Source organism: Apiospora aurea (assembly GCF_038362705.1).
Source record: "Apiospora aurea strain CBS 24483 chromosome Unknown utg000009l_segment0_segment0, whole genome shotgun sequence".
In the NCBI taxonomy this organism is placed as follows: domain Eukaryota; kingdom Fungi; phylum Ascomycota; class Sordariomycetes; order Amphisphaeriales; family Apiosporaceae; genus Apiospora; species Apiospora aurea.
The window spans coordinates 2,496,199-2,522,388 of NW_027117396.1; the positions used below are offsets into that span (position 1 = coordinate 2,496,199).

The window sequence follows — 26,190 nt, forward strand, 5'->3', positions numbered from 1 at the left end:
GGTTTCCCACTCCATCTCCGATTGCTTGTGTAATCCAGGTAAGGGCGGTGTAGGGTAGGCCGTTTTTAGATAGGTTTTAGCGGTTCGCTGAATTGAATATATACCATTATAGGGTATGCCATATAGCTGGGTGCCATTTTCCTATGAAAGACAAGAATGGTAATTGTCTTGTGTCAAGTCACAAAGAGGTATTCTTGTTGTTTGATAGATCAGCCATGGTGTTTAAAGGCTATAGTGTGGAGGGGTTTGTACTGTTGTGGGTTTCGAAGTCAAGTCGCCTATCGATGTCGAGTCTGGTGCGGGTTTAGTACCTAGCATAGCGGCCGTTCCAGATTTCCAGTGGTGACGAAGTCGTGGCTGTTTGTACAATGCACTCAGAGCCGCAGGTTTATGGTATCATATTGTAGAGTTCTACGAAGGAAGTTGAGGCAGGCACATTCTACACTGCGAATGCCCAAGAGCATGGTTTCGTCTTTTCCCTTCTCGATCTAGTGTCTGTCAACTAGCAAGTACTGTATGTAATAGCTCCGGTCGTGATGGTTGAACACAAGGGGTATATGCAGTATATTTCACAAAGTACTAACTATCAAATCATGCATGTTCCCCACGTCACAGATAGCATTTCAGCTCAGCAGAACTGGTCGAGTCTTGTGACCGTTGTACTACGGGGCGTATCATTACAAAATACAGTGCCATGGGTCATGAAGCAAGATTGAAATTGCGAGTTCAGATCTAGTGTATTGAAACGTGAAAATGTAACGAGTGTTTTCCTCCAATTCAAAGCCACCCCACGTAGGAGTCATCAAAGTAACCCTGGTTTCCCTTAATACGTGAACCAAAAGAATAAAATCGAAATTCAACCAATCCTCATTCGAAACCACAGTAGAAAGACAAATGATAGAGTGGCATAGCTTCAAGTGAGCGAATACAGAAATGAAGTAAATCGAAACGTAGCGCCTTTCGAAGGATATATTAGTCCTTAGAAAGTGTCTGCGCATGATTCACGAGACCTCAACTCAGTCCCCGGTTTCTCAAACACCATATGCCCATATCCAATGTGATTACAGTCCCCATGCGTTGTACAATTCGTGACTTAGGCATGTCAAGGGGATGTTCTGGTAAGCAAAACCGTCGCACCACGAAACTGAGTTGTGTTAGCAGGCTTCGTTAGGGAAGAAATTTATAAGCTTACCTCGCATAATATCAACATCACTCTTAAGGCGTCGGCACAAATTCTCGACTTCTCTCTTTTCGAGATAGGTGACATCGGCCATGTTGATATACTTCTCTTTAGATGGAAGCAATTGTAATACGCGGACAAGATTTCTCGCCCGCATGGAGTATTCCACCTTGATATGTTTTTAGCCCAATTAAGACCCATATGACTCCAGTCGCCTTCATTGGGATTGAAAAAATAATCGACGATCGACTTCCAGATTCGCGGCAAGCTCCTAATGTTCCAGTAAGCTCCCTCGATTGCTGGGGGCGAGAGAGTGGGTGAAATGCATAAGGAAGAAGCAAAGTATATCGGGACACTCACTCGGCATATCCTCTGGAAGATATGGAGACTCCTTGTTTGTAGTCTGCCAGACATTGTTTGCCGTAGATATGAGAACAGCTTCAAAATAATTCTGATTCTCTTCGGCTTGGGGCTTGTGTCCGAGTACTTCATCTAGAAACTGTATGCAATACTTGATTTGATCACGTTCCTTTGAAGCCTTGCTCATCACTTCGCGGCTGGTTTTGTGCAAGGGCGCATTTGAGCCACGATGCTTATATTCGTTGTGCTGGGGGTCGAAGTTCTGGCGCCAGGTCCAAAGATTAAAATGCTTTCGGCCGTCAGGAGCACGATTATAGCTTTTGATGAAGACGTTCATGTCGTGGACAGCGGTCCTAAGCCAAAGCTCGACAAAATCCCTCAGAGATTCATCAGTGCCCTCTTCCAATGCAGATGGGTTTTTCTGCAATCGATCGAAGAATTGACTGGCTGGTACGAGGGCATAGCGTATATCTTGGTGGATACCGTTCAGGTATAAGGTAGCGTACATAAGGTTGAATCTCCTCTGCGCCCCTATATTTGGCATAAAGCTGCCTGTTGGCACTAAAAACAGTTAATATCTATAATAACACCTCGCTTATGATGCAATAAGACGGGTGGCAAGTACAGATAGAATCTAACACCGAGCCCGAGGCAGCGGGTCTTATTACTTGTCTCCACATCGTATTGTCGGGTAAAGGCCCATGATCGGTGGGAAATACAGCCTGGAAAAATCATCTTAGCAGTCTTTATAGATACAGCGAAATCCTAGGAGAGGTCTAGCGGAAATAGCCTGTTACACTGTATGTAGAATTTTCGTTAACCTGTTGCAGGGCCAGCAAAAGGCTCGCGACGGTTTTGAGGCTCTCGGCATACTCTGCCATGAGCACCTTCATCACGTTTCTGCAGAACTCAACTGTTGCAATTATACCTATCAGAATTCATCCAAATATCAAGATCGGTTACAAAAGAGCTTCTCACATAATCCATGGTGGTCTGATAACCGCATCGCTGTATGCGACTCAGAAGCTATTTTCCGGAATCGTCCATGGTGTTTGCATTAGTTTTCTTGACCGGCTCGACTAACGAGTGGCGAACAAATTCTTGAGCAAGCTTCCATAGCTCACTGTTTTGAGTGGTCTGCGGCATCTTGGTGAAAAATGTGAAAGATAATGGGCAGTCAAATCTGCAAGGTATATTCTCACAAGAGAGGGGGATCAGGGAGACACGTAAAGGGGGTCGTTAATTATAGCCGTTCCTATCGACAGTATCCCGTGCCTTCTATTTTCGACCCTGCTAAATGCGGCCAGAAAGAGAAAATTTTGGTAGATATAACATTCTTCTGTGATGACAAAAGTTTTCTGGCCCAACAAGAAATAAAAATGCCTGCTGTACAATTTTTGACATTTCCCGGGTCGAGATTTCGTAGTATCATCATTCCTTTCTACTTTTGCTGCTGGACGATAGCTTTTGATTGGGGTCTGAGCAAGTTATCACTTCCTGGCAGTTATTACAATCATGCCTTTGGAAACCACGGTCTGCATTCCACCTGGCCCCTGTTCGTATTCCAACTTTTCCAAACATGGACCATGGCGTGACCAGAAGTTCCAACTGCCAAAACCTTCATCGGTACGAACTGTGTAATGGCGTCAATCAATGGAAGAACGCCCGAGATGAGGCGATTGATAGGTATACCTGGTGTTACGGGTGAGGTCAAATACCGTGACGCAGGGAAACTCTCGCAACTCTTCTCCTGGCACGGAATGTTTCATAATCTCGTTATGTTTGCTTGGTCCTCGTCATACATTTCTCCCATTAGGAGGAACGCCGACCCATCAGAGCACCGGGGAAAGGTGACGCAAACGTCAAGTGAAGCAAACTTGCCGGGGCTTGATGGAATGTTGTAAAGAGGCAACATCATGGAGGTTACATATGGCCATGTGATCGAACAAGATAGCTTAGTTGTGAGTGGGGAAGGAAGTGAATTATCTACATTAAACATAGTATTTAGTAATAAGCTAGAATCACAGGCTGAGTCCCGATGCTCTCAGAAACAGTTAGCATTCGGTCACCAATCCAGTATCTGATGTTATGGAAGGCCTGCCTAGCTGTTTTGCAAGAGATTGCCACTTGGAGAAGCCCTGATCCTCGACCCCAAAGAATTGGTTGGTTTCTCCTCCTCCCCCTATTCCCCGGTAACGTCCCCGAGCTCGTCCTCTCTGTCTTGTTCCACTAGTCTACCCTTGTGTGACACTAACATTGCTAGGGATTATGGTAATTCTTGATCCCCCTCTGTATACTGTTCAGGGGCTGCCCCTCCTCGCCCATTAACACCATATATCGTACTGTCTAGAATTTCCTGGGATGGGTATTAAGATACATTCTGAGCGGGTTATCACTAGAGGCTCATATAACGTGGAGGGAGGGAGCATTCCCATGATAGTGTCCGTGTGATTCATAACGTATGTGATCCGTGGAAATTTTTATGCTCGCAGCATCTCGGTCTGTACAGAAAGTCAATCGACGTGCGCAGTATCCATAGAAGTAAATGGCCACATAACTAAGCAAGCAAAAGTTTCCCCAAGGCCCTGCAGCCCGTCTGAGCATATTATTGAATATCTAAGGAATGTATGCCTTGGTACGATTTCGATAATGCTCATGGTCAGTTAGCCGCTTCTCTTGGTGCTTCCGAAATCGCCGGATGCGGAGTCATCTGGTCAGATGTTGGTACTAGACGCGAGCAAAATGGTGGCTCAAGAGATGCCAGCCCAACAACTGCAGTGTTCGGATCCTAAGTTATTGAAGAATGACCATCTGAGTGAGGTCCTCTGGTGCAGGAATGCGACATGATCCGCGTCACAAGCATCCATGGCAAACTCTGATCCGAGCGTCGAATGAAGCAAACTATTCAAGCAGGAACGGAATGTCCGTGAATCGGAGAATGTGAGTGGCATGGAGCAAAAAAAAAAAAGAAAACGTGCGTTGGCACGATTTCGAGTTCCTAACATGATTGCTACAGCATACGGAACGCTGTTCTTCAAGTATGCAACGATATTCGTATGATACGGCCGCCAAAGGAAGATCCAGTACCAGTATCATTATGAGATAAGCCGCCCCCCCTGATCAAGGACAGGTTGCGTGGATAGATGTTTTGTGCTTGCTGACTGGACCCCTGAATCATAGGTGCTTAACAGGCTGACAAGTCAAAGCATCACGATGCAGAATGAGTAGTCGCAAAGAGTCACTTTCATGATTCATGATGTCCCAAACTCCAATTGAGAAGATATAAAGAGTCCCGAATACGTGCAAATGGTTGCTTTTGCGACTATGCCTGTAGACATCCCTATACACGATTTCCACTCTGCAACAAACCAAACCAAACCAGCAACACCTCCGGATTTCAATACATCACATCCAGTGTAGTCAAAAATGGGTTTCATAGATTTATTCTGGAGAATGCTGGGCTATAATACCCGACAGGACGAAGAGCGCGTCAAGATCCGGACCAAGACGGTCGACGACAACTGGACCCACGTCTCGGTGCCCAAGAAGATCCCCGAGTTTGAGGATCGATGGGTTGAGGTACGCCAATCAAGAAAAGCAACACGATGAGCGATATCTCTAAGTTGGAAGACATGTAACGTGTGTTGGGCCACATGGCCAAGGCAGATTTTGCGAATCAGTACAGACACTCCCAACTGAATTTCTTGACCTACCTGCAGTGCAGTTGCTCTTCAGTTGGTATACTCTCAGCATCAGTATTTAATAGAAATGCAAGGTGTATCCTAGCTTCCCCACATCCCAATGAGTTCTGCATGATTTGGATGTTTGGCAAAGTCCATGTCGAGTAAGATGCAGATGGGGCCTGATTCCATGATTTGAGTTCAGGGGTCGATTGGAAGCTCTGAGCGGCCAGGCTTGGGTCCAACGAGTGCTAAGCGTTCCACCATCCATAAGTGCAGAAAAAGGGAGAAAAGAAAAAGGCGAATAAAAAATATCAGCGACGTACATCAAAGAAAGATCGAAGACAGTACTCAATTTGTACTGAGAATTACCAGATGCACAGCTGGTGTGGAAATGCAAGCAACCCACTGATCAAGATCACTTCGAACGACGTACAATTAATTGGTTCGGTGCTTGCAATCAGCAGTGAACTGGCCAGCGCCACGTCCCAGCGCGCCACCAGCCACGGGCGATAGTGGAAACGATAAGGATAAGAAGAAGAAAAAAGTCACTATCGGCGGAACATCTTAGGCTCCGCGCTATCTGGAATGCACCAATTCAATTCGCAGCCTGCTATCTTTTGGTGGGGAGCTCTCGAATCTCAAAAACTTTTTTGGAGCAGAGCCGGAAAAAGTGAAGTGCAGCAGCATCTCGAGTCGAAGCTTCGCCTTCCTCCTTCCAGCACGACAACACCCCAATTGCACCCTTCCCACGCGCCCAATTGGCCGACCACGCGACGGGAAACTCCTTCAAGATGACCAAGATCGATTTCCTCCTGCACGAGAGTGCGCTGGGCTATGCCCTCTTCAAGGTCGTCCACCAGCAGGACACTGTCGGCCTGCACCTCAAGGAAGTCCAGGCCGCCCAGGCCGACCTCGCCAAGTTCGGCAAGATGGTCCAGGTCCAGGCCTTCGCGCCCTGGAGGAACGCCGCCGACGCCCTCGAGAACGTCAACAGCGTCTCCGAGGGCATCATGACCGACTACCTCAAGTCCACCCTCGAGATGAACCTTCCCTCCTCCAAGAAGAGCAAGATCACCATCGGCCTCGCCGACAAGAACTTGGCCGGTAGCATCAAGGCCGTCTTCCCCGGCGTCGAGTGCGAGACGGGCGACACCAGCGACGTCGCCGCCGACCTCCTGCGCGGCGTCCGCCTGCACGCCCACAAGCTGCTCAAGGGTCTCGAGGAGGGCGACGAGCAGAAGGCGCAGCTGGGTCTTGGTCACGCGTACTCGCGTTCCAAGGTCAAGTTCAACGTCCACTCCTCCGACAACCACATCATCAAGGCCATTGCCACCCTCGACAACATTGACAAGGTGAGTTACCCACGTTCCCGACCGGGCGCATTGCCATGGGCAAATTCCTGCCGCAGCAAACACGCCCAACCCACGCGACTTGAAGGTCGCGGTCTCCAAGTAGCGATTGCTGACTCTAGCCCCCAAGTCCTTGAACTTGTTCTCCCAGAAGGTCCGCGAATGGTACGGCTGGCACTTCCCCGAGCTGTACGCCATTGTTAGTGATAACATCACCTTTGCCAAGCTGGCGCTCTACATCGGCAACAAGACCTCCTTGACCGAAGACAAGCTCCACGAAGTTGCCGCCCTCGTCGACGATGATGAAGAGAAGGCCACCGAGATTCTGAACAAGGCCAAGATTTCTATGGGTCGCGATATCAGCGCCACCGATATGGAGAACGTCTCGACCTTTGCCGAGAAGGTGGTCAAGCTGTCCGAGTACCGCCGCACCCTTTTCTTGTACCTGAGTAAGCCTACCTTGTCTCTATATGCTAAATGGATCTGTCACTAACCCCGTTCCCTACAGGCGAGAAGATGAACACCGTCGCACCCAACCTGGCTGCTCTGCTGGGTGACGTTGTTGCTGCCAGACTTATCCAGAAGTCTGGATCCTTGACCAACCTGGCCAAGTACCCTGCCTCCACCCTTCAGATTCTCGGTGCTGAGAAGGCGCTGTTCCGCGCTCTCAAGACCAAGTCTAACACACCCAAGTTTGGATTGATCGTAAGCTACACCGACTTCTTGAATGCTCCCTCCAGACGTGAGACTAACGTTTCCGTTCACAGTACCACAGCACATATATCGGCAAGGCTGCCCCCAAGGACAAGGGCCGCATCTCCCGTTACCTCGCCAACAAGTGCAGTATCGCCAGCAGAATCGACAACTTCTCCGAGAACCCCTCCACCAAGTTCGGTGAGGTGCTGCGCCAGCAGGTTGAGGACCGCCTGGAGTTCTACGCTACTGGCAAGAAGCCCCAGAAGAACGCCGAGGTCATGGTAAGTCGACTTCTAACTTGTCCTCTCTCGGGGTACCATGTGCTAACTATTCGCAGGACCAGGCAATGGCGGACATTCTGGGCAGCGGCGAGAGCATGGCCATCGACACGGAAATGATCGATGTCCCCATCCCCGAATCGGCTGGAGCCAACGAGAAGAAGCCCAAGGACAAGAAGGAAAAGAAGGAGAAGAAAGAGAAGAAAGAAAAGAAGGACAAGAAGCGCAAGCAAAGCGAGGACGCCGAGGAGGAGCCCGAGGCCGCGGAGGGCGAGAAGAAGAAAAAGAAGAAGAAGAGACAATCCGACGTCGCGATGGCTTAAAGCTCCTGTAAGCCGTACGGAGTTAGGGTTCACAAGGGTTGACAGGTGTGCTTTGCATGGCTCGGCGTTTAAAGGTTCTTCTTGTTTTATTTGGTTGTCTATGTACAATTCGATGGGCTCATACCCGTTTCATGTTTTGACATTGCACTGCTCTTTAGTTGGCTTCCAGGCGAAATGGAGTATACAGAGATGCTATACGACAAGCTATCTTCGATCTGTCTTTTGATATTGCAGTCGTCATTCATTTCCCTGAACCCCGACCAAGGCTGACGTTGTGCGCACCGATCGACCCTTGGCGCCTGATTCGGCGTATTGACAATATAGCTACACGTATATCCAAATCAACCTGAGCTTTCCTGATCTATTGAATACGTTTTGAAAGTGTTCCATGCTGTATACAGGCTTTTGCATGTAAATCAACGACTGTAGAATTGCCTCGTGTTTTCTCTCCGTCTTATGATGTGCCCCGTCGAAGCGCTCTTGACCCTCTGGTACCTAGCCGCCGACTCGGGCGCCTCGGGCGTGCCGCCGTCGCCGCGCTGGCGCTGCTGGGCCGCGTCGCGCTCGGCGTTTTTCGCCTCCTTGGCGGCGGTGGCGTCGAAGATGCAGGTCTGGATGACCTGCCTCAGCCCGTCGTCGGTCTCGCCCCAGAGCTGGTAGATGCTGGTGTCGACCGACAGGCCGGGCTGGGTGGTGCGGCGGGACTGCTCCCACCAGTCGCGATAGGTCTCGGGGGTGCGCTGGGCGGCGCAGGTCTGGGCCCAGGCGAGGAGGACGGGGAGCGGGGGCTTGAGGCGGTCGTTGCTGGCGAGGCATTGGGTCAGGAGGTTTTTGAGGTCCGGGTCGAGGAGGGATTGGCGGTGGGCGTGGAGGCGGGGGTCGATGCCGGCTGTTGGGGTTTCGGTTGGTCAGTATACATGAGTGAGTAAATCGGGAAGAGCATATCTGGGTTCAGATATGAGAGGGAATAGACATATATCATCCTCAGTGGGTGAATGCTTACCTAGCATGCCGCCCGGCTGGAAGTGCGCCGACTGGTACGGGTTGAGATACAGGAACTCGGCGTAGCTCTCGATCATCTGGACGTTGGGCCGCGTGCCGGCGGGCCGCGTGAGCAGGGGCTCGCCTAGCGGGACCGCGGGGACTTGCTTCGGGCCGGTTTGGAAGACTTTGGAGGCGCCGTCGGGAATCATGAAGATGAGCTCGATCATGAGCTATGTAGTCGTACGAGGAGGGTGGCGTTAGCTTCTTGGGTCTGGGGAACAGCGAGTGGAAAGGGGGGGAAGGAGAGGAAGAAGGGGGTTCTGATGCGAAGAGACGACGCGTCGTGACTTACACACGCTATATCGAAGATGTTTCTGTTTGGCCCTTCGGATCTAATATCATACCCATCGTTAGCTCATCGTCACACACACATATATATATATATATCCTGGTAAAATTGGGAAGAAGGAAAAGTGCTTACGTTTCCCAGGCTCCGAAATCTACCAACTTGAGCATGACGCTCAAGTCGTGGGCTACGTTTCCTGTGATCATGACTAGAGTCGGCAGCTTCCAGGTTAGCAATCCATTCCCAACATCCTACAAGGGCCATCAAGGGGCTGAACTGACCATTCCCGCTGTGCATGTCGCCATGAATGTGCATCTCGGGTTGCGTGTTTGGGGGGATGCTCTCCCATATCGCTCCTCCCAGACGCATGCTTGGCGGATACGCCATACCGATGCATGCCCTGACGACTAAATGTTGTCGGGCCGGTTAGCGAGGTCCTCCACTGCCATTGTCCATAGCTAGCATCCATCATGCGTCGCTGCTGGTAGGTCTACTCACGGCACAAGAAGAACCTCCAGGCCATCCGGTTCGGGATCTGGTACAGCTGCGATTCGATGCAGGCGTCCACGAACTGGAGCAGGGTGCCGTGCTCGAGGTACTCGAGGTAGAGCCAGTCGTCGCCCTTCCGGGGCCCCTCCCACCCGCTGCTCCCGGGCGTCCGGAGGATGTCCTTCATCGGGTCCTCGGGGAAGTACAGCCCGTTGACGATATGTGGCGCGTTTTTGAATAACTATCGCGAAGAACCTTCTTGTTAGTAACACGGTGCTTTGGCATGAAAAAGGGGGCAAGTAAAGGGGTTCGACTTGCTTGGTAGGCACTATTCTCCTTCTCGAACCTCTTCTCATTCTTCCTCCTCTTCGACGCCCCCGCAAAGGGCGACCCTCCCCCCTCCGCCTCCTCATCCCCCCAGTCCTCATCATCCCCCCAGTCGTCCACCTCGTCACTTCCGCCCCCCCTCGGCCTCCGCCCCCAGCACCACCTCCTCCGCCTCCGCCCCCCTCCGCCGGCACCCCGAACCCCACATTCACCGTCTTCCCCGTCCGATCCACCGCCACGTTCTGCTGCGGCGTCTTGAGCACCATGCGCGCCCACCCGCCGTCCCTGAACTGGCCCGACTTGTACCGCAGCAGCCAGGTCTGGCCCGCGGCCCCGGCCCGCAGCACGCGGACGAAGCGGTACTCGAACCCGGGGCAGCGGCGCTCGAAGACCTGCTTGATGCGCTGCTCGAGCGTGCGCAGGCGGTCCGCCCGGTTCCGCGACTGCGTCGACGCGGTGCTCTTGTTGGAGAAGAGGACGCGCCGCGCGCCGTCCTCGTTCGAGGTCGAGTCCTCGAGGACCGGGGTCGTGAGGCGGTTGGTCACGCCCGCGGCCGCGGCGGGGTTGGGGCCGTTGTTGCCATCGGATGGGCGCGATTCGTCTCGGGGGAGGATGCCGACGAGGTTCGGGCGCTGCGGAGGTGAGAGGGGACAGTGTCAGCACGCTTACGGATTCAGTAGGCCCTGAGGGAAATTAGAGGGAATTTCACTTACAAAAAGGGCGTTGAACTCCGCCTCCGACATACTTGGAAAGGGGAGGGAGAGTTACCTATCTCTGGATTCGTTTCTTCGCAACAACCATCCGGTTGATCTCGTATATCTGGGTATCCTGGCATGGCCTCAAGTCGCGCAAACTCACCAGCCCGATCACGATTTCGCGGTACGCCGGCTACATTCATTATTGGAAAGTCCCTCTTTGTCCATAGTGACACTTCGTGAACAAAAGGATTGACTCTCACCGAATCCGTCTACTCGGGCTATGAGCACAAAGAACACCTTGATACGCTATGAGTACCAAACCTTGAGCGAAGAATCATATCAATGAAAGGACTTGGGTAATAGCCCGATACTCTGTAGAGCATTTGTCTTTCCTGGGGAAGTCGTACAGAATGACCGGGGTGCACTCAAAATGCCATGCATGTCATAACCACATGCTCAGCAACAATTGTATTGTGGGATCTGGGCCACACGTTCGTCTTGGTCTTGGTCTAGCTGAATATTTCTAATCATTATAGTCAGCGAATACCAGATTGTTATCTGCAGTCATGTTTCAAGATATTATAGCAAAGCGTTGTATTTGTGTAGTGTCCACGGCCCGTTCCTTACTTTACCCCTGACCTATCGAATCCACCCGAGTATACAACCTGGTCAGCGCCCTCATCAAAAAAAAGACATCTTGCGGGATCAGGACAAGTCGAGTACGCCGCTCGTGCCGGCCATGGCAACTTGGCATTTTGCTTTGGATGCTTTGAAATACCGTCCGAGAAAAGGCTACTATAACACGTCGGCGATGAGGATTGACGGCGAGATTGAGAAATGCAAGACATCAGATAAGGCCCTTGGGCCACACTGTGGAAAGGGGTACCGGTGGCACGAAGTAATTGGAAAGCCCACCCAGGAGGTGCCTGGTCATAGCCATACAAACCCACTGCTCGAACAGCAAGGAACACATGGGAAACAGTCAGCAGCATAATCCCATCAATCACATCAGCCCCGAAAACATACACCAAATCTTCACCAAAAACGGAATATCTTAACATCTGATCAGAACTGGTATGCATTACATGTATTTGGTGGGCCCTCCTTCCAGTCGCGAGTTCCTCCGGGAGATCGTCGTCCGCCCCCCGGGAAACCTGCGCGACCAAGAAAGTACTGCCGAAAAAGCAACGCCCAAGCCAGAGAGAGCACCCTCTTCCATGCCCCCTCCCAAGGAAAAGAGTACAAGGTTGTGGTTATGTGGGTGTGGGTGTTGTGTGCGTAATAATCTACATGCCATCAAAGTCGCCGCCCAGGTCATCCTCGTCCAGGTCGCCCTCTTGTATCTCCTTGGCCATCTCCCGCTCGCGCTCGCGCGCCTCTTGGGCGTTCTTAAGCTCGAGACGGTGTTGGTTCATGGGGAAACGCATAGCCTAGTAGCAGTGTTAGCAGACGTGCCTTGTGACATAAATCATCTATAGTAGAACATACCTTGACGCTCTCGTCGTGCAGTGCGAGACAGGCCCGAATACGGTCGTGGAAAGCCTCACCGGGCTCCCGAGTAGCATAGACATCGCCAACCTCCTTGCTCTTCATGAAACCGCGCTCGCGGTCCAGCGTGGCCTCAATGACCCCGTCGCGGATGGCCTTGGCCACAATGTACTCTGCAGTCTCCTCGCTACCGAGATGCAGGCGGATGCAAATGTCGCGCAGCGAAATGCGGCTGTAGCTCAAGCTCATCATGCGAATACCCGTCTTGATGACGTTTTGACGCAGGCGCAGAATCAGGCTGTATGTGCTGTCGCGGCGGAACGTGTCGGCGTGGTCGGCCAGCGTCGATTCGAAATCCTCCAAGTTACCCACGCGCACAGCTTGTACCAGTAGGAAATACGGGTGCAGTGCCTGCTCCATGTTGTTGGCACGGAAGGTAGCACGCTCGGGGATGTCGCCCATCAGCAACTCCACCACCAGTAGCAGCTTGGTCGCAGTCTGAGAGAAGCCGAGCGCACACTGGCTCGCGGGAGCTTTGCGAGTAGCAGCAGTCAAGTGCTCGTGGGCCTCGGTGTAGCGTAGCTGGATGGCGCGGATTCGGCCCAGGTAGTACAGGAATCGGGCGACCTGGTTGTTGGCGGCGTTCTCGGGGAACTGGGTGTGTGATACAAGCAGATCGGCTTGTGAGATATGAGACGTCAGAAGGTAGCTTCGGAGAAGCAGTACGATAACTGAGGCCTGGGTATCGACATCCTTGCGCAGGATCGCAGTGCGCAGGGCGGCGAGTAGTGTAGGCCGCAGGGTAACGACCGGAGACTGGGGAGACGGGGCTTGAGGCGTAAGCTGCTCGCAGAAGAGGGAGAAGTAGAAGTAGACCTTGGCCGAGAGAGAATCCAGAGTTCGCCTGTTAAGCGAGTGGATGCGCTCTGAGAGGTACTTCGAGAAGTTGGCACCCTGCTGGAACTGCTTGGTGTCAAACATGTAAACCTGGACCAGGATGGCCAGGAAGACGTCGACCTCGGGGATGAGCTCCTTGTTGGTCTCCTTATCCTTCTTGGTGCCGTTCTTCGCCTGCGTCTTGGGCTCGCTGTCGACTTCCATCTCGGATCCAGTGGACTGGCGGCCGAGCGGTACGTTCTCACGGCCGATGGCGGACAGGAGCTGCTTGGCCACCGAGGCGGATGGTGAGGTGGGAGGGTAGGACTCGGCAATGACCTGCGCGAGGATATCGGGGTTAAGGCGCTTGCGAAGGGAAGAGATGGAGCGCAGCGCTCTTAGGGAAAATCGGGCGTCGAACAAGGCTACGGCCCTATCGAGAAGGGCAAAATTGCTCTTGATGTCTGTCACGCGGGTGGGAATACATGTTAGCAATGGGCAATACTTGTGGCTAGCGAAGCCATATATAGAATGACTCCATGCGTATATCCGGCAATGTCATCGTGACGGGTTGCATTTACCTGAGATAGTCTGGGCGACGGGGTCGACCTTGACCTCGAGTTCCTCTTCCGTCTTCTCGGAGTCCTCCATGGCGACGTCGCCCTCGGCATCGGCGGGCGGCGGTTGGGAGCTCTGCTTTGTGCTCTTGGAGGGAGGGACGACGACGGTCATGTCCTCGCCCTCCTTGGCGCCCTTCTTGGCGGCAGGCTTGCCCTTTGCTGCCGACTTGTCGGCATCCTTGCTGTTCTTCTGGAGCCCGTTCTCAACAGGTTTTCTACCGTTCGAATTGGGTGTTTTGCCAGGCATGTCGGCGGCCGGATCTGGGGGTTGTTGGGGCTGACTTGGATCGGATTGCTGGGTTTGGATGTCGTGGGCAGATGCGGACACGGGACCTGGCTACCGGATTCTGACTGGTGATGCCTAACGAAGGAAAAAATAAAATACGTTGACGATGCGGGCGGCTTGATGGATGGAGGATGGGGATGGGGGGATGGGGGTGTGATGGATTGAGGTCCGGTTTGGTTTGATGCTGCTGCTGCTACTGCTGCTGCTGACAAGGTACTGGTCGATGGGCCCGGCACGCCAAGGGTTGCGAGCTAGAGGTAAAGGTTACACGTACAGCACGTAGCCTAGCCAAACTGATGACCTAACCTGAGGTCAGGCAGGTCGCGCAGGTCGGGCAGGTCACTGGTACATCCGTTAGGCCTTTTTTTAGGGCCCCGTGAAGAGAGAAGTGGCCTGTGCTTCCAGCGGGTCACAGGTTTCTACTACTACTAACAACAACAGCCTCGTCAATCAGCCAGCCAGCCAGCACTGAGCACTGCCGCAAAGTGCTGAGAAAGAGTGACGTTTGCCAAATGCTGCCTTGAGCTGCCTATCTACAGTGGACCCTGGATCCCGCAAACATCCCTGCCAATCGATGCCAGCTGCAGTGAGGCTTTTGCGGACATGGCTTTTGCTGGAATCGATAAGAATTTTGGTGTTTTCAACAGTCGCTTTGCAATTCCGATTATTATGCAATATCGCTTTGAGGGCAAATACCCATATGCACTTCTATCAGCAGCAACTCAAATCACAAAGTCCAAGCGAGTGGTCATTATGTGGCTGAGTTGGTTGTGGGCTGATTGCTCAACCCCGATGTAATCTCTCCGTCTCCCCATTCAGCAAAGACAGCCTCTGGTCTAAATGCGGCCAAGGGAAAGAAAGCCCCAGAATCTCGAAATCTCCTCGGACGCCCCCCGCTATGCAATTGCCCCTCGCCTATGGAATAATGTAACAATAAAGACGAGCAAGCAAAAAAAAAAAAGCTCCATCTGTCTCCCTTCTACTACGCCGTGTCGCAGCTATTTCCACTTGCCGCTGCGGGTCAGTCAGCAGTGTGACTCGGTCTGGATTTCCATCCCTCCCACCCCATTACTCGTCTATTGTGACATTTGCCATGCCTCGATTCGAAAAAGCCAAGAATTATTGACCAAATTTCATGGCCGTTTCTCTTTCTCCCTTCTCGCAGGCAAAATCGTGTTGCTATCAACATGGCGTTTCCTCATCATGCACAGTGGGCAACCACAGACACACCACATCACGGTCTTGCAGGTCCAGCATACAGAGTTGGTAAGAAGACCCTACATCCTCGTCCTCTTGCCCGGAGGCTGGACCGAGGCGACCGACGGGGCCGAGTGGAGCGACTGCAATGACCGGGTGGTCTGGGGGACTTGGGGAGGCGGTGGTGGTAACAACTTTTGGTTTTGGGACCCAGAACCCTATTTCTTGGCACCTGGTCGCAAGTCTTTGACTTCAAAGTCGAGCTTATCGCTTTCAAAGACGTGGCCTGCGGGCTTCTCGGCACCCGTGTAGAGGTTGTCGATGCTGTGTTGATGGAAGGTGGCCGTCTCGTTGCAGTGCAGAACATGAGGGAGGCCAGGGGGGTTGGTAAGTCTGAAGATGCCATAACTGGACATGTGTTAGCTGGGTCCTCCTGGATACACAAGACCTCGAATAACTTACGATGGCTGGAATTTTGGAGCACACACAATGGCAATGCTCTCAGGTAACATGACCTGGTACCCGGCTTGGGTGTGGAGGTCCCGACTGCTCATGAAGCACGACTGTGTCGGGTGGGTGTGGATCCAGCCCAGCATCAGGAGGTCCTCGGTCATGCAGTAGTCGAATAGTTCGCTCTCGTTCTCCGTCTCGCACGTGTCGGGTGTGCACTTCTGCTCAGGAATGACCAAGCACTTGATGAAGAGCGCATTGTTAACGGCGGTACCACACAAAATGCCACACATCTCCAACCCACGCCGGGTATTGTCGGATGCGATGCGCAAGAACTCCTGCCGTAGTTGGCCTGGAAGAAAGATCGACCGTATAGGCTCTCCGTTCTCGAGGTAAGCAGCAGGTGCAAAGGTAAGTCTCTTGGAAGACGGTGGTGGAGAGGCCGGCATCTCCGAGATCTTCGGAGGGAGTTGTGGCCCATCCTGTGGTTGTGTAACTTGTACGGCTGGCTGTGGGGGGTAGAGGAGCTCCTTGGATGGCCGGTCTGGAGCAGACAAGTCGGCCACGGACTCTTTGGGTGGCGGTAACGGGGGCGGATGCCACGGTGGCTCGGGTCGCGTCGCGTATGACTGGGCATCATAGCTGACCGGCTGGGATTTGGATATCGAAGGGTAGTTGTAGGCAGCCGGAGTCCCCTGGTAAGCGGCCGTCTCCGCCTCCAGCTCACGTTCTCCTCGGCTCATCTTCTGGAGGAAGTCCTGAATATGCGTGTCGTCCTCGCCATCGAGCTTCTTCCTAGTCAACTCCATCTGTTTTCGGAACATCTCATTGTCCTCGGCCTGCTTCTCTGCCAGCTCGTGCGTCCAATTGTCCCAGAACCCGGCAGTCCTACGTTCTTGTTCCTCCTCGGCCGAGACGCCAGCCTGGCGAGTGGCTTTCCGACCGGCATCGCGTCGCTTCATCTCCCGTTGTGCCAAGACCACAGCAAGATCTTGATGTTCGCCGGCATCGAGAATCCGGCTCGACGCTGAGAGGCTCGGGTCATTGGAGGCGTGCTGTTCGTATGGTGTTTTGGTCCGTTTACCTCCGCTCTTCAGCTTCTCCCGTCGCTCCTTGCGCCTTTCTTCGTCGGCTACCCATCGATCGTATTCGCCGCTGAGAATGGGCTTAATCTTCTCTAGATTGGCGACAACGCTCTCGATGCCGCCCAAGGCCTTCTTAAGCTGGAGCTTGCTTTCGCGGTCTTTCTTCAAGTCTGGATGTTTTTGCAGATGGTCCATCAGCAGCAGGGTGTATCGCATATACATCATGTAGGCCTTGGCAAAGTTTCCATCGCGGAGGTAGGCTTCGGCCTGCGTGAGAAGACAGCAGTTAGCGAACTGTCGCGGGGGCGTGCAAGCTGGCTAATTGACAGAGAAGAGCAGCACAGGGAAACGCAAGGGGAAACAGACGCCGAATACATACCTCGCGATGAAGCATGTTCGCAGTGCGCAGCCATGATTTCAGTGGCACAGTAGGGTTGAAGGCAAAAACCTGCGCCTGCTGGGATATCTCCTTCACACTCAAAGGGCGCTCCAAGTCCCCCATGTCGGCGACAACCAAATGCGACGCAGCGAACGAGGCGGACGTCTAGGCAGTTGGGGATTGGCAGAGGGCTTCCATCCAGGAATAAGATGAAGTATTAAAGAATATCGATTCGTGGCTTTGGTGGTAAGTATTCGCCCAATCGCTACAGGTGGGTTCGATTCGGGTTCGCGGCGCAATCTTGACTCTCGACAAAGCGTCTGCCTGCCGCCCAGGCCCTCTAGTTACGAAGCGTGGTAAGTCATGCGCAGGCGGTGGTGGGGATTCGTGAATCAGACAGAAGGGAGCGCAAAGAAGAAAGGGTAGGTGTACAAATGATAAGATGTATCAAGTGGCTGCCTGCAGTGCTGTCCCCCTCAATCTTGAGCATGAGTTGCAGATGGTTGCATCGCCAGAAGGTCGGTCAATTCAAGCGCCAACTGCCGGAGGCTGGAATCAGGGAAGCTATTCATTTGAGTGCAGTCCATCAAGGTTCCAAATGATGGGGCGGGCTGATCCCCGAAAACCATGTGCTGCTGCTGCCGTAGCTCACAGAAATCGATTGCTAATAAAACTTACCCCGCGGACAGCCGCGGGGCATCGCCTTCAGGCCTGCGGCATACGCGCCCAAGCACGCTAACGTCATTGTAACAGGCGGTTCAGCCACCCTTTGCTTGGCCTGTCTCTTACATGTGGCTCGCCATTTGTGCCCATTCAGTGGTACAACTCTCTCTGGGGTGATGGGTACATGAACTACTGCATGCACTTTTAAGTGCATGGAGATGCAAGAGGAACCTGATAGAGATCCGATGGCTGGATGAAGCATGGTTATTTGGGGGAATCGATCATGGACAAAGATATTAAGTCTAGTCTTTGCCAGATGTCGCCGCCGCGAGTGCAGTACGACTTTGAATCACCAACATGATGGTGCCTGTAGGCGTTTTTCCAGCGCAAAAGACTTCTATTGAATTGAATTGGCCGCAAACCTGGGCGTACAGGACTGTTGTGGCCCCCATGAACGGCTTAGTATGTGGCCGCGTTCCGTCCTTCTACCGTGTACTCTGCTGCCGTGGAACTAGGTTCCCGTCATGAGAGCCATACTGCAACAGAGCCTTTCCCGATGCCTCGGAATCGTAGGTCTCAGATGTGCTGGGCAGTGGCTAGGGTTGGGTTCATGAACTGGCATATACCCCTTAACCCTTGGCAGCAACCTGGCTAGGGCCTGCCGCTGCCGCCGCCTGAGCCGAGCTCTGGATCTGTATGATCTCAGTCTTCTTCTTCTCGATCTTTTCTTGCACCTCCTTGATCTGCTGCTCTGTCCGCTCACTGTAGTTATGTGTTAGTATTGTAAATCCGTCCCCTTATATGAGCCTGAGCAGCCTGGAAAGAAAGTAGGCGCAGAAAAAGTGACAAAGGTACTCACACCTCCTTGCCGATGAACTCCAAGCGACCCTTCACGGTTCCCTCGGCCTCTACCTTATCTTGCTTCAGTAGGACAGGGCCAACGAGCTTGTAGATGCTCTCTCCCTCCTTTAAGCGGTCAAATTCCTACACACATTGGTTAGATATTGCCTGTATTCTATGGGGAACTTGCTTAGACTCTTAAGACGAACCTTTTGCACACCAACATTCTCGGTCCGTTGCGCCTGCAACTTCTGTCGTGACTGCACCGCCGCTTGAAGCTCTGTGATCGAATGAGTGAGAATATTCCATACATCAGGGGGATGATATGTGCTCACCCTGCTGTAACTTCTGATAGTCCTCGGACAGGGCCTGCAGCTTTGCTTGGACTTCGGCCATTTTCACGTCAATTGGTGGGGAAGTATGCCAAGTCACTCAGGAGAAGAAATCACGGAACAAAGGTTGTCAAAATCTGGTTTATCAGGTAACAAGTTGACAGTAAACTTCCTCGATATCAAGGTGAATGTGATTTGGGGTTGCGCCTCAAATTTGGGTGGCTTCCACTGGTGGGTGAGCTGCTGTGCTGGCTGTGGTGCGACTCACTGTTTCTGTGCGCCTCTTGGGTTGGCCACACCAAGCACAGGGGGAGTGTCCACAGCGCCGATAGTGGGGTGAGCTGATAAGGCGCCTTGCGTGCTCCCTTTAGTCCCTTTAGTCGAGACCTGGCCCGACCTCACTGTGAATCGAATCTGAACCCCGCGATAAGCAATAAGGCTAGCGTCAAAGTGTCGGGAGAGTCAAGCCCAGCCCGCCATCTTCCCGCCTAGGCCCCCGGCCAACGAGAAGCCGATCAAACGTCACATCACAACAAGATCCAGCAGGGAAAAGCCTCGCTTTTACCCATTCTCCCATTCCGACTTTCTGTGCCACCCCACGACCCTGAGCATCAGGAACCCCTCGGGCCAAATCAAACCACCTCACCTCCTCTCCCGAAAGCACCGTCTCCATCCCGACAGGCAGACGGCACATCCCTACCGCTTGTCTCCATCGACTCGCCCATCGTTGCCCTTTCGTCTCCTTCTCCTCCCACCACCACCGCCCCAACCACCACAACGACCACATCCGCTCAACCACCATGTCCAACACCGACTTCCTGGGGCGGGCGATCGAGACGGTCCGCCGGGCCATCGACGCCGACAATGGCAACCAGTACGAGAAGGCCTACCAGCTGTACTACCAGTCGCTCGAGCTGTTCATGCTGGCCCTGAAGTGGGAGAAGAACCCCAAGTCCAAGGAGATGATCCGCACCAAGACGGCCGAGTACATGGACCGCGCCGAGAAGCTGAAGGCGCACATATCCGACGCCGACGCGAAGCGGAAAAAACCCGGCATGGTGGGTGCTAACGGCTCCAGCACGGGCGGCACCGGCAAGGGCAAGGCGGACGGCGAGAACGGCGAGATCGACGAGGACAGCAAGAAGCTGCGGAATGCGCTGGCCGGCGCGATCATGCAGGACCGCCCCAACGTCAGCTGGGACGACGTCGCTGGGCTGGATGGTGCCAAGGAGGCTCTCAAGGAGGCAGTCCTTCTGCCCATCAAGTTCCCACATCTCTTCGTCGGCAAGCGCAAGCCCTGGAAGGGTATTCTCCTCTACGGTCCCCCGGGTACGGGTAAGAGTTATTTAGCCAAGGCGGTTGCGACAGAGGCCAAGAGCACATTCTTCAGCGTCAGCAGTTCCGACTTGGTCAGCAAATGGATGGGTGAAAGTGAAAGGTATGAGACAACAGTACTCTCTCTGTCCTTCTTCGGGCCGTCATATACACTCCAGGGGTTTGGCGATTTCTAATACTAATGATACCTGCTGAACAACAGATTGGTCAAGCAACTATTTGCTATGGCTCGCGAGAACAAGCCCTCCATCATTTTCATCGACGAAGTCGATGCCCTCTGCGGTCCCCGAGGCGAAGGCGAATCAGAGGCCTCGCGCCGTATTAAGACGGAAATGCTCGTACAAATGGACGGTGTAGGTAACGACTCCACCGGAGTGCTGGTTCTAGGAGCTACGAATATCCCCTGGCAACTCGACGCCGCCATCCGAAGACGTTTCCAGCGCCGAGTCCACATCAGTCTGCCCGACGTCGCAGCCCGCACCACCATGTTCAAGCTCGCTGTGGGAGATACACCAACAACTCTCAAGCAAGAGGACTTCAGGGAGCTCGCAAAGCTGGCCGATGGCTATTCGGGAAGTGATATCACAATTGCCGTACAGGATGCTCTGATGCAGCCCGTGCGGAAAATCCAACAAGCCACACATTTCAAGGAGGTTAGTGCTTTCAGAGCTGACGTGACGGCGTTATTCCGCCATAGTCAAGAACAAGCCGCTGATATATTTTTATAGGTCCCAAAAGACGGAGTCACCCGTTTGACCCCTTGCTCGCCAGGTGACGCAGGTGCCAAGGAGATGACATGGGATGATGTTGAGGCCGAAATCCTCCTCGAGCCTATGGTGGACTTCAAGGACTTTGCCAAGGCGATCAAGGGCTCGCGGCCGACTGTGGCGAAGGAAGACCTTACCCGGAATTCCGAGTGGACCAAGGAGTTTGGTAGCGAGGGTAACTAGATTCTTTTTTAGGAAAAAGAAGATATCACAAAAGCCCTACCGGAAATAGCTTGGGTGATCATCGCGGCTCCTCTGTATTGCTTGAGCGGCACGAATTGACGAAATGATATGGTCGACGCTGGTCACCTTTTCATGGCATACGGCGGCGTTGTGGGAGTCTTTACTATTCAGAACTTATTCTTGCCGTGTGCCCTTGGCTAAGGGGGCTCTTAGGGGCCGCGGCAGGCATGGCCACCCTTTTTGAACGTGGTCGTCTTATGATTGATGGGATCTACATACAGAGCCTACAAGTTCAGAGTTGTAGCGGTGTTCAAAAAGGCATACGAGTTGGCATATAACAGTACAATTGCTCATGTGGGATGCATCGCGATTCAGATGCAACGTGCATGCTTGCTTTCGCTTTCTTTTCTAGATCAACCTCGCACTGGCATCACCGTCAAGCGGGTAATCTCGCCTGTGCGTCTCTATTCCAAACATGGCCTTGCCAACTCAGTCTGTCGTATCTGTGAGCCCTCAACCAGCATCTAGAGGCAAGTTGTATATTGTGCAGATGTTGTTGGTATTTCCAAGGGCATCTTGGTACCCGTAAGTCCCTTGAAAAGGCGCTGCTACCCAGTGAAAGAGCTCGCGCTGGGTCGGAGACGTGCGGAGATTGGCGGCGATAGGAGCTGCATCAGCTACCTGCTGTCGACTAAGGATAACATCCTGGATATACCTAATGTACCGGCTTCAGCCAACTTCGCTGTGGGTTTATGAGGGTGACCCTTTCTTTTCCACGGCTCTTTTGAAGGCTATACGATCCCCCTTGAAAATACATCCCTGTTCTGCAGTGACATTTTTCGAATTGAATGAGATCGAAAATAGCAGATCGAAATGAACACCTCTTCGTTCCAGTCGATATCCTTCAAACAGGCACATGACATCCAAGGTCACCGATGACTGTTGGCACCCTAGATTCAGAATATTGATCAGTACTTCTACCGCCACAAGGCTTGCTGTATCTACTTAAGAAACTAAGCATCGAAACAGTCCAGCCCTCCATCATGAGCGCCGCGAGCACCTCGACCCTCCTGACCCTCCCCCGGCGAGATCGCCAACCTGATCTTTTCGCCGGTGAACTGCGACCCCGCGAGTCGCCTGAGCCTCCGCGTGACCAGCCGCGCCCTCCGCGCCATCGTAGCCCCGCCGTCCTTCCACGAGCTCGTCTGCCTGGAGGGGGGCTGGGTAATCGCGGACCAGAGGGACCTGTTCGCCTACCGCCGCCGCGAGATGCTGCGGCCGCGGGCCGCGTTCGCCGACCGCATGGCGGAGACGCCGCTACGTACAGGGCCCCGGGGTGACACGAACGCGCCGTGGCGGTTCTGCCGCCGGTGCGTGGACGAGCTGACGGAGGGACCGCCGGCGCTGGGGGGGGGTCGTTGGAGATTTGGCCCGCGAGGCACGCCGACGTGTTTGTGGATGTGGTCAAGAGATCCTACGCGAGGGACGGAGGTCGTAGCGACTCCGAAGGCGGTGTTTGGCTGCGCAAGTTGGGTCTTCTTCGGGGTTCCTGAGGAACCATCACCGCCTTTTGCGGCCTGTTCCCTAAACCGGGCGAGAAAGGAAGGCCAGCTTTCCCGCTGTCATTGACGCTCTCCTATACGGGTTATCTACTGCCAGACGGTGCCTATGAGGGGGTACAGTAGAGATTTCTCTGCCTACCTGGATATTAAGACATATCACTCTTGGTTTGTCAGCTTGTTGATCAATTATTTCTATCCGCCTTGTGATGGATGCCTGAGAAACAGTCACCCTTTGCATTTGCCAGCGTCCGATTTTGGTGTTGCTCCGCGGCAAAGAATCTTTGTTCGACGGTTGCCTGCGGCAGTACCCCCACGCCATACTAAGTAGGTATATGCCTTACTTTCAGGGTAATGGATGGTGTTCAGTATGTGTATAAAAGGTTCTTCTGGCTCGCTTCCATCTCAAGGGGCGCATAAGATGATTACTGCCAAATACTTCCGAGTACCTTTGTCCTTTCGTCTCACCCAAGAGCCAAGCAGGGTCCGAACGCATGAACATCATCAACATGAGCGAAGAGAGTCCAAACCACAACCAGGACCAGAGCCACCTCCTGGCACTCCCGGGCGAGATCCTCAGCCAAGTGTTTCTGGAGCACTGCAACACCTGGGACCAAATGCGCCTCCGCCGGACGTGCCACGCCGTACGCGAAATCGTCCCCGCCCCGGCCTTTGATGAGCTCTACCAGCTCGAACTAGAGCACAACGGAGGCAACCCGGGCCTGCGCGAGAAGAATCGGCTGTACGCCTGTCCCGCCTGCCTCCGGCTGCGACGTCGGTCCAAGTTCGAGGACAAGATGCTCAAGAAGGGGAGGAGACGTCGACGCGAACCGTCGGCGCGGCTTTGCATCGACTGCGCCTACGAAGGGGGCGCGCCGCCTGCTGCTGCTACGGGGGATGCGGGAGGATACGCCACCATCACGATCCAGAATGTCCACTGGGTCAAGTGCATCTATTGCCGCCACCTCGCCCCGGCGGCGCTCGATGAGCGGTGGAAGAATCACGATAGGCCGGGGGGCTCCAGACGGGCCTTGTGGAGTTGGGGCAAGGAAGCACTCGCACAAGTTGCGGCCATGGAGGCTGGCGTGCAGTCGGGTGGGTGGAGGGAATACTGCAAAGGCTGCCAGGAGTCTTTGCAGATACACGAGGCGACGCCGGGTCCTCATCACCAGGCGCCTGCGTTGACATCGCTTGTGCAAGACGACAAGGAAGGGCGAGGACAAAGCACAAGTGGTCATGAGGCGGCCAACCCTAACCCGATGGATTCGGAATTCCGTTGGCCCATTTCTTGTGTGGTGGAGGTGGAACGTGAGACATAGGAGATGATCGGATCCTGCCCCCGGGGATCATGGATATGCATTTGCAAACTCGGTATGACATTGCGGAAGAGCCCCAATTCCTTCACATGCGGCATGTATAGGACGTTCCGGGGCAGACATTCGGAACAAGCTGTTATCAGCGGGTCGTCAGGTGGGCTGGGCGGCTGCAAGTGTCCACGGAGCCTCATGAGGCGGCCGGGCCCGAAAGGCCGTCTTCGACGGCAAGGCGACCCCATGCCGAATATTGTGGGAAGCTAGTCCGAGTCATGGTGACGTCCTCTGTTAACGGCGTGCTTGGCATTTTGCAGATGAAGGTTGGCCGAGAGGTCGGACGTTCGAGGTATGTATGGCGGAGTGCGGTCCGATCCCGCATAGCAGCTACCGATATATTGGCCTAGCATCAACCAAGTGAGGGTTGGGAAGTAATTTCTGGGAGCAATTACATATGCCCGGTTTGTGATGCCCAGCAGACAGATACTTAGGATCATGTAGTCTTACGCTGCCGTGCAAGGCATCCCGATGTCTTACACGCAATGGGCATTACGATGGATCGTTCAATGTTGCGTTTGCATGTTCGCGCTCCACCCCCAAAGACCATTCTAGCTGATGGCATGACTGAAAACACCAACACCAGCCTGGATAGAACTACCTACCTCTGGATCTATCGCCATCCAATGCTTTCTGCTGGCTCTGTCCAAGTTTTTTGCTTTTTTCAGAAAAGGTACTTACAAGATGCTGCACCATTTCCCCCGCGCTGCCCAGGCCAACGCGGGGTACGGGGGCGTTTCTGTGTAGCTTCCTCCCTTTGGCATCGAGCTTGCCCCTCATGACGTTATGCTTGCATGTCTCAAGCGAGATGCACCTGCTTTGCTCTAGGGTAACCTAAGCCAAATGCAAACGGGCATATTGTGAGAGTTGCTGGATGATGCAACACTTTTGCTCCCAAAACATCGAACAAACAGCCCACCCAAACATACAAACAGCACGACACGCAGCTCGCCCAATCCATAAGCCCACGAACGAAAAATTCGATCATATTTCTCGTCTGACTGTCTGACTGCCCCTCTTTACAACACCATCGATTCATCTACACATCTCTCTCTCTCGCTCTGTAAAACTAACAGAATCCCCCAAACCAACCAATCATCACCATGTCGTCCGCCATTCCCACTGCCACCTCTGTCGTCGAGAGCGCCGTCATCAAGGCCCCTCTCAGCCACGTCTGGCACCACATCAAGCGTGAGTCGTCTATCGTCCATCCCAGCCTAGCTCCACGAGACCAAGGCGAGTAGCTTCGAATCATAACTGACCGCTTCCCCCTCCAAACAGTCCAGAACTTCAGCGCCTTCTGGTCCGCCCTGAAGAGCAGCGAGGTCGTCAAGTCCCAGGAGGAGACCGACCTGGTCAAGTGGACCTTCAACGACGGCACCGAGCTCGAGGTCAAGCAGGAGGAGCACTCGGTAAGTTGAATCCAACCAAGTCTACCACTGACTGTATGCCTCATTGTCATATACTTGCTTGCTCACTGACATACCCGAAAAGACCATCAACCACTACATCACCTACAGCATCATCACCTCCAAGCCGGAGCTGTCCTACACCAGCGTCGTCAGCACCATCCGCTGCTACGCCGTCACCTCGGGCGAGCTCGAGAACAGCACCTTTGTCGAGTGGACCGGCAACTTCTCCAGCGATGCTGATGCTGGTAAGTGGCCATTGAACTGCCCCTTCTAGAGTCGTATTGGAATGAGCTAATCACGTGCTACAGGTGTCATCCAGGACGCCAAGTTCAAGCGCCGCGACGCTCTGGCTGACCTGGCCAAGGCTGCCATGAAGATGTAAAATTGGAGGCGAATGCAATGAAATGATTTGGGGTCTTGGGGATAACCAAAAACAAAAAGGTTAATACGGTCAAACGGCGTTGACATTATTGATACCAGCTCAAACTGCCACAGTAGTATGGAGGTCATTAGCCCCACGGAAGGACAATAAAAAAACCAAACACATGAATATCATCAGTCTGCTGTGTTTGAATGGCTGAATGACCACTTGACGATGCCTTGGTAAATTTACCTGTTTATGAAAGTCCCTGAATATG

The 26,190-nt window shown here is 53.4% G+C and overlaps 11 protein-coding genes across 11 annotated transcripts; 5 read left to right on the plus strand and 6 right to left on the minus strand.

Annotated features, from left to right (window-relative positions):
* Positions 1-1,061: 1,061 nt before the first annotated feature.
* Positions 1,062-2,048, minus strand: PG986_013899 (uncharacterized protein; the record flags this gene model as incomplete). The annotated part of the gene is made up of 3 exons (XM_066850121.1): positions 1,062-1,144; positions 1,193-1,288; positions 1,541-2,048. 3 exons carry the CDS (start codon positions 2,046-2,048, stop codon positions 1,062-1,064), a joined length of 687 nt encoding a protein of 228 aa, XP_066694264.1.
* A 3,966-nt stretch (positions 2,049-6,014) lies between these two features.
* Positions 6,015-7,869, plus strand: PG986_013900 (pre-rRNA processing nucleolar protein-like protein Sik1; the record flags this gene model as incomplete). Its single annotated transcript, XM_066850122.1, has 5 exons — positions 6,015-6,575; positions 6,703-7,021; positions 7,081-7,277; positions 7,340-7,549; positions 7,606-7,869. 5 exons carry the CDS (start codon positions 6,015-6,017, stop codon positions 7,867-7,869), a joined length of 1,551 nt encoding a protein of 516 aa, XP_066694265.1.
* A 416-nt stretch (positions 7,870-8,285) lies between these two features.
* PG986_013901 (uncharacterized protein) lies at positions 8,286-9,405 on the minus strand (the record flags this gene model as incomplete). Its single annotated transcript, XM_066850123.1, has 4 exons — positions 8,286-8,758; positions 8,873-9,083; positions 9,206-9,245; positions 9,335-9,405. 4 exons carry the CDS (start codon positions 9,403-9,405, stop codon positions 8,286-8,288), a joined length of 795 nt encoding a protein of 264 aa, XP_066694266.1.
* Positions 9,406-9,689: 284 nt separating this feature from the next.
* Positions 9,690-10,758, minus strand: PG986_013902 (uncharacterized protein; the record flags this gene model as incomplete). The annotated part of the gene is made up of 3 exons (XM_066850124.1): positions 9,690-9,929; positions 10,228-10,647; positions 10,729-10,758. The coding sequence occupies 3 exons, from the start codon at positions 10,756-10,758 to the stop codon at positions 9,690-9,692; spliced, it is 690 nt and encodes a 229-aa protein (XP_066694267.1).
* Positions 10,759-11,999: 1,241 nt separating this feature from the next.
* PG986_013903 (proteasome regulatory particle subunit (RpnC)) lies at positions 12,000-13,944 on the minus strand (the record flags this gene model as incomplete). The annotated part of the gene is made up of 3 exons (XM_066850125.1): positions 12,000-12,143; positions 12,202-13,541; positions 13,659-13,944. 3 exons carry the CDS (start codon positions 13,942-13,944, stop codon positions 12,000-12,002), a joined length of 1,770 nt encoding a protein of 589 aa, XP_066694268.1.
* Positions 13,945-15,398: 1,454 nt separating this feature from the next.
* PG986_013904 (AMSH-like protease sst2) lies at positions 15,399-17,217 on the minus strand (the record flags this gene model as incomplete). The annotated part of the gene is made up of 3 exons (XM_066850126.1): positions 15,399-15,588; positions 15,643-16,982; positions 17,095-17,217. The coding sequence occupies 3 exons, from the start codon at positions 17,215-17,217 to the stop codon at positions 15,399-15,401; spliced, it is 1,653 nt and encodes a 550-aa protein (XP_066694269.1).
* Positions 17,218-18,386: 1,169 nt separating this feature from the next.
* On the minus strand, positions 18,387-18,993 carry PG986_013905 (Prefoldin subunit 6; the record flags this gene model as incomplete). Its single annotated transcript, XM_066850127.1, has 4 exons — positions 18,387-18,519; positions 18,617-18,741; positions 18,807-18,877; positions 18,933-18,993. 4 exons carry the CDS (start codon positions 18,991-18,993, stop codon positions 18,387-18,389), a joined length of 390 nt encoding a protein of 129 aa, XP_066694270.1.
* Positions 18,994-19,729: 736 nt separating this feature from the next.
* On the plus strand, positions 19,730-21,214 carry PG986_013906 (uncharacterized protein; the record flags this gene model as incomplete). Its single annotated transcript, XM_066850128.1, has 3 exons — positions 19,730-20,367; positions 20,467-20,917; positions 20,993-21,214. The coding sequence occupies 3 exons, from the start codon at positions 19,730-19,732 to the stop codon at positions 21,212-21,214; spliced, it is 1,311 nt and encodes a 436-aa protein (XP_066694271.1).
* A 1,043-nt stretch (positions 21,215-22,257) lies between these two features.
* Positions 22,258-22,554, plus strand: PG986_013907 (uncharacterized protein; the record flags this gene model as incomplete). The annotated part of the gene is made up of 1 exon (XM_066850129.1): positions 22,258-22,554. One exon carries the CDS (start codon positions 22,258-22,260, stop codon positions 22,552-22,554), a length of 297 nt encoding a protein of 98 aa, XP_066694272.1.
* A 728-nt stretch (positions 22,555-23,282) lies between these two features.
* Positions 23,283-24,092, plus strand: PG986_013908 (uncharacterized protein; the record flags this gene model as incomplete). Its single annotated transcript, XM_066850130.1, has 1 exon — positions 23,283-24,092. The coding sequence occupies one exon, from the start codon at positions 23,283-23,285 to the stop codon at positions 24,090-24,092; it is 810 nt and encodes a 269-aa protein (XP_066694273.1).
* Positions 24,093-25,243: 1,151 nt separating this feature from the next.
* On the plus strand, positions 25,244-25,934 carry PG986_013909 (uncharacterized protein; the record flags this gene model as incomplete). The annotated part of the gene is made up of 4 exons (XM_066850131.1): positions 25,244-25,331; positions 25,422-25,552; positions 25,635-25,797; positions 25,861-25,934. 4 exons carry the CDS (start codon positions 25,244-25,246, stop codon positions 25,932-25,934), a joined length of 456 nt encoding a protein of 151 aa, XP_066694274.1.
* Between the last annotated feature and the right edge of the window lie 256 nt (positions 25,935-26,190).